This window comes from Dryobates pubescens, chromosome Z (genome assembly GCF_014839835.1).
Source record: "Dryobates pubescens isolate bDryPub1 chromosome Z, bDryPub1.pri, whole genome shotgun sequence".
Lineage (NCBI taxonomy): Eukaryota > Metazoa > Chordata > Aves > Piciformes > Picidae > Dryobates > Dryobates pubescens.
The window spans coordinates 56,435,729-56,448,210 of record NC_071657.1 but is presented as its reverse complement, the minus strand read 5'-3'; the positions used below and the strand labels follow the sequence as shown (position 1 = coordinate 56,448,210).

The 12,482-nt window shown below is 41.6% G+C and overlaps 1 protein-coding gene across 1 annotated transcript in view; it reads left to right on the top strand.

Moving 5' to 3' along the window:
• Positions 1-4,323, top strand: part of DOCK8 (dedicator of cytokinesis 8) — a 75,743-nt gene extending 71,420 nt beyond the window's left edge. The window contains exons 42-46 of the mRNA XM_054178526.1: positions 4-240; positions 828-971; positions 2,368-2,474; positions 3,289-3,456; positions 4,047-4,323. Coding sequence (XP_054034501.1) covers positions 4-240; positions 828-971; positions 2,368-2,474; positions 3,289-3,456; positions 4,047-4,110 — 720 coding nt within the window. The 3' untranslated portion in view covers positions 4,111-4,323. The remainder of the gene's footprint in view (positions 1-3; positions 241-827; positions 972-2,367; positions 2,475-3,288; positions 3,457-4,046) is intronic.
• Positions 4,324-12,482: the final 8,159 nt, after the last annotated feature.

Below are 12,482 nucleotides of genomic sequence, written 5' to 3'. Positions count from 1 at the left end.
CAGGCATACATACAAATTACTTTTGTGGAGCCCTATTTTGATGAGTATGAAATGAAAGATAGGGTAACCTATTTCGAGAAGAGCTTCAACCTCTGTAGGTTCATGTACACAACGCCTTTCACGATGGATGGGCGCCCCAGAGGAGAGCTAAGTGAGCAATACAAGAGGAACACCATCCTAACCACCATGCATGCCTTCCCATATATCAAAACCAGAATCAATGTCATCCAAAAAGAAGAGGTAATGTGATCTTGAGGACAGATCTAATTTCTCAAGAGCTGAAGGGGTCTCTGCCTGGGAAGATTTTCAAATTCTGTGCGTAGAAGGGAAAAAGGAGGCTGAACTTCTCAGATACTAATCTGATAAATAGGAATGGCATAAATGGGTAGAGAAATGTAAGATGGGTATTTACTATGGAGAAGAGAGGACAGTGAGTGTGTATTCTTATTTTGAGCTGGTAGGAGGATGCATGGAGCTGTGTTTATGGCTGTACTTGTGGCTGATGAAGTACAGTCAAAGAACCAGAATGGGCTCAGAGCTGGTTTAATTGACAGGGAAGCTTTGTAAAGGTAGAATGTACAAAAGCATTTCACATGTGAGGCCAGTAACTTAAAGTAATAATGAATTTATGCAAATGGAGAGACAAATGCACATCCTGTCCTTGCAAATCATAAGATGTCAAAGAGCTTTAGATCAGATGCAGCATCTACCATTTAGACTGAACAGTCATCCTGGATTTCACAGCTACTTCTTTTGGCCAGATTTAGAACAGGTCAGCTGCATGCATGATTCAAATAATGAAGCCTGTTTTCTTCCACTTCCATTAGTTTATTTTAACCCCAATTGAAGTAGCTATCGAAGATATGCAGAAAAAAACACAGGAACTAACTGCAGCCACAAACCAAGAGCCACCAGATGCCAAAATGCTCCAGATGGTTTTACAGGGCTCGGTTGGAGCCACTGTAAATCAGGTAAGGAATCCAAATAAGCTACATGTAAAGTTTCTGCATACTTTTCCTCACTGTACTTTCTTCTTTGCTCTTATCTTTTACACTAGAAGAAGTACATCTAATCAGACACATTTGGTCACAATGTGAATTTAAACTTCTACTCCTGATATTTAATCATTGTGTGCTGTTCATTTGGTGAAAGTGCTCATGGTGGTGCGACTTGACTGTAGGTGAAGAAATTGACAGAAGTCTTGTAAATGCATCCAAGGATTTTCCATTTCTAGTGCACTAGCTGGGGTTGCTTAGCCTGGAGAAGAGGAGACTCAGGGGTGACCTTATTGCTCTCTACAACTACCTGAAGGGAGACTGTAGACAGGCAGGGGCTGGTCTCTTCTCCCAGGCAGCCAGCACCAGAACAAAAGGACACAGTCTCAGGCTGTGCCAGGGGAGGTTTAGGTTGGATGTTAGGAAGAAGTTCTTTACAGAGAGAGTGATTGCCCATTGGAATGGGCTGCCCGGGGAGGTGGTGGAGTCACCATCATTGGAGGTGTTCAGGAGGAGACTTGATGGGGTGCTTGGTGCCATGGGTTAGTTGATTAGGTGGGTTGGATTGGTTGATGGGTTGGACACGATGATCTTGAAGGTCTCTTCCAACCTGGTCCTATTCTATTCTATTCTATCAGCCATTTTGTTCAGTCCAGGTGTATACTTGAGGAGTGACGATAATAATAACAGCTCTGCTGTGGGACTATCACAAACTCCTAGTTTCACAGAAAATACATCAAGTCAAGACCTGAGATGCAATAATTATAAATATGCCTGCTAACAACAACAACAAAGAGAGAGAGAGAATTAAAATAATTAAAATGAGAGAATGAAAACATGTCTGAGTGAAAACTTGTTATCCACAGTTTCACAGAGCTTGGTTTCTTTGCCAACAGCCCAAATACTCAGTTTCTCCAGATTCTTCATCAAACAAAGCCCCTGGTCTGAACTAACACATTGTTATAAGCTTTGGAAAGAGCAGTCTTTTCCTGCACAGGGCTTATTTAACTCCTTTGAAGTCTTGTAATGCCACCCACAGGAGCTGTGTTTCTCTCATGTAACCAGGTTTGCCTATAGAGCTATCCCAGGTCTTTGGTACTGAGCAGAATTTTTCTGTCACATTTTATGTGGGGGGTAGAAGAGAAATAAAAACAGGAGAGGGATAAAATATGGGCAAAAACTCTGCTTGCCAAAGGAAAAAATGGGGTAGGGCAGGGGGAGTGGACAAGCAAAATATCATGAAGTTATGATGACTATGCATAGCTTTCTTTCATAACTGAGCTCATGAAACAGCAAACAGCTTAACCAAACGTGTGGCCTGTTTTCAGTCTAAGGAGGTCTTTCTGACGTTTTCATGTGTTACTTCTATAAGGGACCGCTAGAGGTAGCACAAGTGTTCCTGGCGGAAATTCCAGCAGACCCCAAACTTTATCGTCATCATAACAAGCTGAGGTTGTGCTTCAAAGAGTTTATAATGAGGTCAGTAAAACAAAATTGAAATGCTGAATTTCATTAAGAAAGCAAATAATCACAGTAATACAGTGATAGTATGTGTAATTAATTATGCACATTAGTTTCATGAATCCTGGCATCCCACCCTTCAGACAGTTGATCCAGACTTGTTACCTCTGCTTCATGGTCACTGTTTTGTCAGGCTTTGCATCCCAAATGAGAACAAATGTTAACACTTCAAATTAGTTAAATAGAAATTATGATCCCATTCGTTTTATCTTCTACCATGATGCAGAAACCAAGCATTTCAGACTGTTGCCTTGGTTTTATTTCTATCAAAATGACATTTTTATGTAGGGAGATATTTATAAGAAAACATTTGACCCTATCTGTCAAGCCAGTACATTGGTAGTGATAGACACAAAAGGCCTTTGCTCTAGATATTCTTGTAAATCTTAACAAGCATATGGCATAGTCCAAACAAAGCATAATTGCTGAAGGATGAGAAAGTACAGCCTCTGCTCTCAGTTGTTACCACTGCATCTGTTTATAGTAAATAAGCAGGTAGCTCAGCATTCTGTAGTCGTTGAATCTGGGGGTTTATTAGCTCACTCATGCATTTTTCATGTCTTAAAAATATCATCTCAATTTGTGTCCTTTCCAAGGACACAAGTTCTTATTAGTTCATTGTCATTATGGATGTGACAAATTATCAGAGGAACGCCTAGCCCAGAGGAGCTGGATCCTTGACCATTCAGATTACCTAACACAAAGTTAATGAGTTTAACAACAGGAGTAGGTGATACATGTCATTACCTTTTTTCCCTTTTCTTTTGCTTAGGTGTGGTGAAGCAGTGGAGAAAAACAAACGCCTTATTACAGCTGACCAGCGTGAATATCAGCTAGAGCTCAGGAAAAACTATGGGAAGCTGAAGGAGAACCTTAGGCCCATGATTGAGAGGAAGATTCCAGAGCTGTACAAACCTGTAGTGAAAGTCCATAGCACAAGGTACAGCTACAGCTGTACAGCTCTTGTAGCTGTACAAAACAAACAAAAAAAAAAGGCCATTTTTGCAAGGAAGAAAGGGAATTTTACTGACAGCTGAATCCAGACCATAACATACAATGATAACTTCATATTTGATTTAAAAAGTCTGAGGACTTCCATTTGAGCTGTGTCTCAAGCTGCTCCTTCCTGGGGTAGGGGAGCTGTGTAATTTAAACACATCATTAGAGAAGACTTTCCCCCTCCTTAACAAAAGAAGCATTGGAAACATCTTGCCAGCTCTTCAATATTTGAAGCCTGGAAGAAGATAGAATGGGTATTTGTTTTGAACACATGGCGCCATGTGATAAGAGTGATCCTTTCACTCCCAGATAACATAATGTGGTTTAGTCCCATGACTGAAACACAGTAGTCTTAACTTATGTCCTTTACTTATGAATATATAACTTTTCACAAAGCCACTGTGTCTAGTGTAGGGTAGGAGCACTGAGCTGCCAAGAAGTAATATGTTTCAGCTGAATTTTTTCACAAGGCAGGTATTTTTTGAGTTCTTTTAATTTGCCAGCTTTATTTATGGCTATATTTCATTGCAGGGAATCTTTCCGTAGCCACAGTTTTAGGAAGTATGATGCCCAGACTTCTTCACAAAGCACCTAAGGAGTAGCTACTTTGGCCAAGGAAGAGCTTCATGCTGCAAGCCAGAAGTGATAGAGTCTTCAGCATCTATGAAATCAGAAATCTTCCACATGACAGCATGTGCACTTTCTTGACAGCATGCAAAAAACATTTACAGAAGATCACTGAATGAAAACTGGGGGATGACTCCTAATCAACTACATCTCGTGAGGTTGGGATGGGAAGAATGGGGATATTTTTAGATACTTTTGCATATGTTGTAAAATAGTCATATAATGCGTGGGGGTGGACCATTGGACTGGTCAGCAGCATGGGATCAGTCACCACTAGCTAACAGACACAGAACTCTGTGTGGTTTGGTTGAGGAGTTACATGAATACAACTAACGTGCCTAAGGGATGCTGGCAAATTATATCTATGTTCCTTGTCCAAGACAGCATTTATCCATGTGCTTTTGGCAATGGAGCACATTCTGCAGGTTAATCCTGTGCTTAAATACTGTCTTTATGAGGAGGGGCATGGTGTCCTGTTCAGTTTTTGCTGAGCTAAACCTAGAAAACAGTAACTTCCTCAATCACTTTCTGTTACCAGTTTCTATCACAGTCTTTAACTGTGGGGAGAGTTCTGCACAAGGTTTCTCAACCAAGTGTGGAATGCAAGAAGTAGCAATTTACAATTCGTATAGATTATCCAAATTACTACTTGACATGCAGTTGAATTTCTTAGTCAGTGTAATGTTAGGCAGAGCTGACAAGCAATAGTTTAAAAAGCAGGCGCTAAGCTATGAGTGATTCTTTTACTATACACTGCTCTTACATAGGTAACGTTATCCAAAATTAACCACAGACGCACATAGTGAGGATTTCCCATGAAGCACTTCACTCAGGCTTTACTGCATCTTTGGAGACAGTTTATAGTACCTAATGCTTAGTCTTTTTCTGAACCCTGAGCAAACATTTTACTAAATAATCTTTACAGTAATTCTCTGAGGTAAGAAAATACTATTACAGTTTTGCAGATAAGAATGTAAAGAGAGAGACTCTGGAGCTCACACAGTGAGGCAATGGCAGAGCCGTAATTTGCGTTGTGTCCATGCTTAACGCGTAAAGTTTGTATTTTGAAACAAAGATCCGCTTCCTTCCCTCCACCTTTTCAGGCTTTTGGAAAATTAGTTCAATGCTCATTAAAGTAATCAATCCCACTGGCCCAAACACAGAGTTTAATGCTGAAGTTAAATGAAGTGGTGGGATTAAGTTTTCCCTTTGTAGTTCTGTTTAGAAAATTACAATGAACTTTCTCAAAGCCGTTCCCATGTGTTTCTGAATGCAAAGCCTCTTTGTTCTGATAGTATAGGGGACATTGAGGCTGTTGCTTTTAGTGGAAACATTTTGACTTTTTATGGTCATCTGCTGCCTTGCCATTTGATAATGGGAATTTTCCCAACACTTCATTAAAATCCGAGTGAATCCAGTTTTGATTGTGCTACATAATTCACAGAGATGATCAAACAAAGCAAGATGTGGAAATAGGTGAAATAAACTCTGTGCTTACACAGCAGTTTAAGAAAGCATTTCCTTTCTCATGCACAGCATTGTTAAGTGAAATAATCAGGATTAAGTACTCTGTGATTTTGAAGTGAACCCATCCAAAGTAAATAGGCAGAAGGTGGTCACAAGTTCAAAGAAAAATATGCCTCCATGATGTTGCTGTAGTCAAGTTGCTTTCAAATAATTCTAAATTGTTAAGATTATTAATTGCCCAAAGCTCTGAAACTGGGAGATCTCTGCCTATCAGAACCTAGCCCCTTATCTACTGTTTTTAACAGCCTGTTTGAGAGGAGGTTCAGAATACTGTCATCTATCAACCACGTTATCCAACCTCATTGTTTACAAGATTCTTATCCCTTACAGCCTAAACAACAGAAAACTCAGGTAAACAAAAACCCCTACAGGTGTACATGCTGCTAGGTAAAAGTAATGAAATGTAATCAATTCTATGATTCTAGGAAATGTTTCATATTGTATGGTCCTTGAACTGAAACAATACTCAGGATATGAATACTGAAGGATTCCTCACTCACAGTTTATAAGCTGAGCATCCCTCAACCAGCTGGCCAGTCTTGCCCTGAATTTGTAGCTCATGTCACCCCTTCTGCATATGAAAAATGGTTTGTACATTTCTTTCAAGAGCTGAACCATTTGAAATGTAAATTTTCTACCTTATGGTATTCATTTTGCAATAAAATGACTGTTTCACAGGATGTTCTGAAGTGCATTTGTGTTGCACCGTATACCTCAGTAGTAGAATACACACATAAGGAGTCTGTGTCAGCTGTGAGAAGACCAACCACAACACCTAGAAATGTAAGTTAGCCTGTGAGCATGTTTTGAACCCATTTGAACAGTCAAGATGCGTGCTTTTGGTCAGCACTACTGATCCTATATGGGCAGCCTTAATGCTAGATTTCCTGGTTTGCAGAAGAGCAGCTGTTGAAGGAGCACACCTTTCATACTAAACTGAAAAAAAACCCCAAAACACACTCAAGGCTGCATCAGGTGATGGACTGAAGAGAGAGAACTGTTGAGTGGCTGTAGCCACATTTGTACCACTTACAGAGAAGTGTTGTCACAATAGGGGTTACACAACCTCTCTTTGGAAGCTGAACACCTCCTCATTAGGTTTCTCACTGATGTGAAGGAAAAATAAAAGTCAGCTATTCCTTTGTGTGTGTGTCCCTTTTATCTGGTTGACGTAATCTCAGGTATTTCAGGAAGGGGAATTGAAGCTTAGCTGACAACTTCAGCTAGGGTTCTTTCAGAGGTTATAATCTCTCAAAGCAGTGTTTGTTATGAAAATGAAGCACACAATTATTGTGGCTTACTACATTGCAGTGCTGCTGCCTTCTGGTAGACAGGAATGGGCACAAGGAGTGTTCACAGGATGTTGCCACTGAATCTGGGAGCCAGGAAATTTGGAGAGCAGCTGCTTAATGGAGTGATTAAAAAATAGTTCAGAAGTCTTGGTAAGTTATCTCAGGTTAGGTTCTTGGTAAGTTATCTCAGGTTAGGTAATGCTCTGGTCTTATCAGTACCCTGAATGGAGCAGGGGGCCCTGTGGAAAAAGTCCTTTATGGTTACATGTATAAAGGCAGTGCACACTCACAATATGGCTCACTTAGTGTTTGGGAAGGTAACAGTAAAATCTGGGATTCATTAAATGCTTGGCGAAGTGAATTGAGCATGTTTCTGTGACTCCTTATGTTCTCTGTCAGAAATTGGTTTAAGTGAAGCATTTTTACTCAAAAAATGACTGTCTTCCAAGTGTTCCTTGGAACAACGAACCCTGAAGAAGTGTTTTGCATACAGCGTAGACACTCACAGCTACTCAGTAAAAAAACCCCAGAAAATAACCTAAATGTATTTAGCTGATCAAACTATAAACCCAAATACTCTCATTACAGTTTTCTCCAGGATTAGTTTAGAAAGCCTTGAAAGTTGTAACATTTTGTTCTATTCATCTGTTTTAAGCTATCTGCTGCTTTTTAACCTTCAAAACAAATTTTTTCCATTAGGAACAAAAATACAACGTTGAATTCTACTTCCCTGCCCTCCTCCCCCTTTCCCTTCCTGTCCTGGCCTGAATTTCTCTCATTGAATTTAAGCAGCGTATGCTGTGGTGTTCCTGGGCGAAGCACGCATTTAGTCCTGATTATTAGGCAGGTGAGCTATTTATAAGCTATGTATGTTCTCAAAGGAAAGAGCTGTTAAAGGGAAAAAATTGGTATGTACTTGCTTAAATACTGATGTACAGAACGAAGAGAGACCTGAATGCAAACGGAAACTGTTACACACCTTTTTCCCTATGCTGTAAAATCGATTGTATGTTTCTGTCTGTCTGTGAACTATTTATTTTTACAGGAATATTTTTTTCCCCTATCTGCCTCTAGCTGTGGAATATTTCTAAATGTGTTGGATGCCTACTGGGACTGCTGAAATCCAAATTATGAAGGAAGTTTAATAACAAAGGGACAAAGTTTTCCAGTAGGATGGCAGGAAGATTATGTCTGCAAAACAACCTGAAAGGAGTAATTCCTGCCACACGTTTCTGAATGTGCCAAATGTGAGCCTCTGCACAAACTTCTTGAAAGTGCCAGAAAGGTATCGTAAAACCTCAAGCAAACAAATGTTTCTGGGTTTAACAAACAGTAAAGAAAGGAACCAGCCACAAACCCATATCCTTTCCTTCTTTGCAGCTCAACTTTACAAGAAATGAACAATCCTTCCTCAAGTATCAAAGAAAGGTTGGAAGTGTTCCCAAAGGATTGTGTTCCTTCTTAAGACTTTAAATCCTGGGCTCAAACCTAAACCCTTGGGGTGGCATTTTTCCCAGTGGGGGGAAAGGGAGGGGTAAAGGAAGGATAAGGCCAGGGGAAGGATAAGGGCAAGGGCAAGGGGAGGGGAAGTGACTACCAGCAAGAACAGCTTTACAAAAATTCATCTGATAGTTCCAAGGTAGTAGATTTCTTGGCAGCCTGGAAGGATGCCATTTTTGCTGGAACTTCATGCCGCTAGCTTTTAAAACTGGGAGAGTAACACTAAATCGACAGGGTCCAAGATTTCTGAGAGGCTGGCTTATGCAATAGACTTCAGTCACTGAGTAGGAAGAACAAAACTCTTGTAATCTGTGGCAGGTTAAAGGGAATAAAAACAGTCCTCCATGACAGTATAGGAACAATTACTCAGCTTGGGTCATAGGGAAAGCCAGTTACCCCCAAGACGAGCAACCTGGGACAAAGACTGCAGCTGAGTGAAAGAAATACATTCATAAAAGAAATAAGCAATCAGGAAGCAAAAGATTAAAACCCCAACACATTGTGGAGATAAATGGAATAGTACCGTGGAAATGCAGTTAAGGGTAGGCTAAAGTGCTGAACACATCTCAATTTCTCGACTGTGTAGGACATGAAGCACCAAACCAAGGGCTGCTGTGTTTTAATGAAAGCTGTCAATAAAAAAGTAATCACAAAATAAAGTAATCATAAAAGAAAGTAATCACTAAAGAAATCACAAAAGTCTGTCTTTATTTTTTAACAATAAAATAGGGGGGAAATCTATTTTTTTAAATACTGTAAAAATTCCTCACTTTCTAAAATCTCTAGGGTTTTTTTTTAATATTTTTGGGATTTTGTGAGATTTTGTGGATTTGGGGGGTATTTATTTTGTTTTTTTAATGCTGACTGCCTGGATTTTGCTAGTTTCCATCAAGAACTGCAAAAGCATCAAACAAAAGGCACATTGTACTTCTCCACTGCTCCTTCAAAGGAGGCAGACTAAGTGTCAAGATTGTTGCTTCCAGCGTGAGTTCCAGGAAAGCTGGGAGCAGAGCATGGCCCTGATCTCCTTCTGTGGTAAAGGGTGACCACAAAAAAAAGGATGCTATGGATAGAAATTGTTCAGCTTGGAAACATGGACATACATAGGAATAGTCTGAGGAGGGATAAAAGCAGAATGTCTTCTTACCTCTGCTAATTTTGGTTCACTGTTCATCTCTTCTATTATTAACCAGTGGAGGACATACCCAAATGCACCCACCAGTGTCTTCAAAGTTACTTGGATCCAGCACACAAGCTGGGTACCAACATCAGGGCACTAACCCTGCAGCACCAACTGCCACCCCAGCACTCAGAGCGTTTTGCTGAAGGAGGCAATCTTCTCAGAAAGGACAGCTGAGCCTTCTTTCACTGCTGAGCACTACTACAGCCAGGTAAGGGAAAACATTTAACACACAGTATTCCTGGTTACAAAACTGGAGCTTGTTTAGTCCTTTGTTTAACTTTAGCACTTTGCCTTCATTCCCATCTCTGCTCTCCACCAATCTGCTGTAACTCACTGCCTGCCCAAGATCCCTGTACCCAGCTGTTGTGAACCTATGTGCGGGCTGACTAGGCCAGCCCAGTGCAGGAGGCAGTGGCCACACAGGTGTGGGTGTGGCTCACACCTTTGCAAATATGGCTGCAGGAGAGGACTGTGAGGATGGTGCAGAAGAGCTGGTACATGCCAGCCCATGCCACCAAGGGGGCTGCTCGGCACCAGTGCTGGAATAAGAGGAGAAAAATGCCCACACCTAGAAATGCTTTGTGGGTTAACACTCTTTTTTTCTTTCTTTAATCCTCAGGACCATTCTGCATCGTTGAAACACCAAAGTGCACTCACTGCATCCAAGAGGAGAATTGCACACCATACATAAACACCAGGGGCTCTTCGTATGTCTTACGACATATCCGTACGTCTTCAGGATGGTCTGAAATGGTGAAAGGGTACCTGTGTCCCTGTAACAACGGCCAGATCCCATAAGAAGCTTCTGGCTGACAAAACTTAAGTGATAACTCAGTTGATGGAGGAATTCATACTTACTGTCTGTGCCAGGCTGTGCTGTCAGGAGGCACCTTTGAAGGCTGAAGACTTTCAGTGGTTGTTATAAGTTTGTTGAAACATAAATGTAGTACTGTTAGACCTGGCATGACACTCAGTTTATCTAGTTCCCTACCCAGGCCATGGCCAGTACCAGACACCACAGGATGAAGACAAAACAAAAAGATATAATCTAGAAGGCAGAGTTATGGCAACTTTTCCTCTATATTTTTGAGTTGGTTAAATCATGGGGGCTATAGTATTTTGACAGTATTCCTTTAAAGAGAAGAGGAAAGGCCAGTGCTACATTTCAGCTAGTAAATGATTTCTGGAGTTGCATTCTTGTGCATTCACGCACAAATGAAGAACACTGCTGTGCCTCAAATATACATAGGCCTAATGGTGAGATCCAAGACAACACATGACAAACAGCAGCACGCACCCTCCAACACCAAAATCTCAGATGATGAAATCAGAAATCAGAAATCAAAATCACAGAATGTTAGAGGTTGGAAGGAACCCTCAGAGATCATCAAGTCCAAACCCCTGTAAAAAGCAGGGTCACCTAAGGTAGCTCGCGCAGAAATGCATCCAGGTGGGTTTTGAAAGTCTCCAGAGAAGGAAACCCATCTATAAGCTGCATCATTTCATTTTAGTTTGGACTGACAGGCAAGGATGTTGCACTGTTTCCAGGCAGCCACTGACAGGAGTCCTGCGCCGGGGCAGAAAAAACACTCTGCCGCCTTCTGTGTTTGTGTAACAGCCCTCCTTTGCAGATGGTGCTCAGAAACAAGTCATGCAGTATGATTTGCTAGTGGTGTGCTATGCTGAGGAAAGAGTGGCAGTGTGTACGTCTTCTGAAACCACTGCTTCACTAAAAGCAATTCAGAAGAGTAGATGCACAGAAAGAAAAGGAGGGGCTTTTACAGGCTTGCCAGCAGAAAGGATTATTCTGACTCTCAGCTGCCATGCCCACTGTGCAGGGTCATTCACACCAGTGCAACGTGTTACCCCTGCTTTTCACAATGGTTTGCAGAATCTGCAGGGCAGCAGAGGTCCAGCGCTTTTAAAATGGACTTTCCTTAATTCCTTAGATTGCAACTCCGCTTTGGCAACGCCAGCAAGTTGCTGGTGATCAGCACTTCAAAGTGGCTTTTATAGGCAGGAACTCACCCCAGGCCTCTGCAGAGGGTTCGTCCCACCAGCAGCGCCGGCCAATCTCTGCCTCTCTCTGTGTGAGTCACCAGAAAGGCAGGGGGGAACTAGGCAGCCAGAGAGGGGGTCTTAGTGCTCTGGTCCGGCTTAGGCTGCTGCTGTGAAACAACACTTCCTACAAACCAAAACTTCTTTTCTGTAAATACATGGTCTGGGCTTTTTTTCAGGTGAGTGATACTTTCTAGAATGGACAAAATAAGGCACAGGAAAACATTGTCATTTCCTATGGAAGGAACATTTCAACTTTTTGTTTTGTTTTGGCGAACCCAGAATTTTTCTGTTTACACAAATTTCAATAGGATTGTTTTGTTTACAGGGCAAGGCTGTTTCACTACATCAAAAAATAAGGTGAAGTTTGCTACAGCTTCAGGGGCTTTCCCTGGAGCTGTGAGCCTGGTAGGACTGGCAGCAGTTCAGATTTTGGAGGTGCGAGGGGAAGGCAGAAGAGAGGAGCATTATGCAAAAAGTGAGTTAGCCTCAGTGTTTTCTACCCACTATACTGCTGAGGAGCTGCTTTCAGTATAGCCATAGACATCCATTCCAGTTAGAGGAAGACCTAAGGCAACTCACTGGATGTACACATGGCCTCTTGTGCTTCTTCGTGGCTGCAGCTAAGCACAGAACTGCTGCCAAGCACAGAAGCAGAAGGGGTCTCTGAGCCTCCTACTTTTCAACACTTGTAAATAGGGTATGAGCCACACCTGGGAGCAGAGTTGGTGCAACTTTCCTCTAAGTTTAGTCTCTGACCACCTTCACAGAGGTGCACTT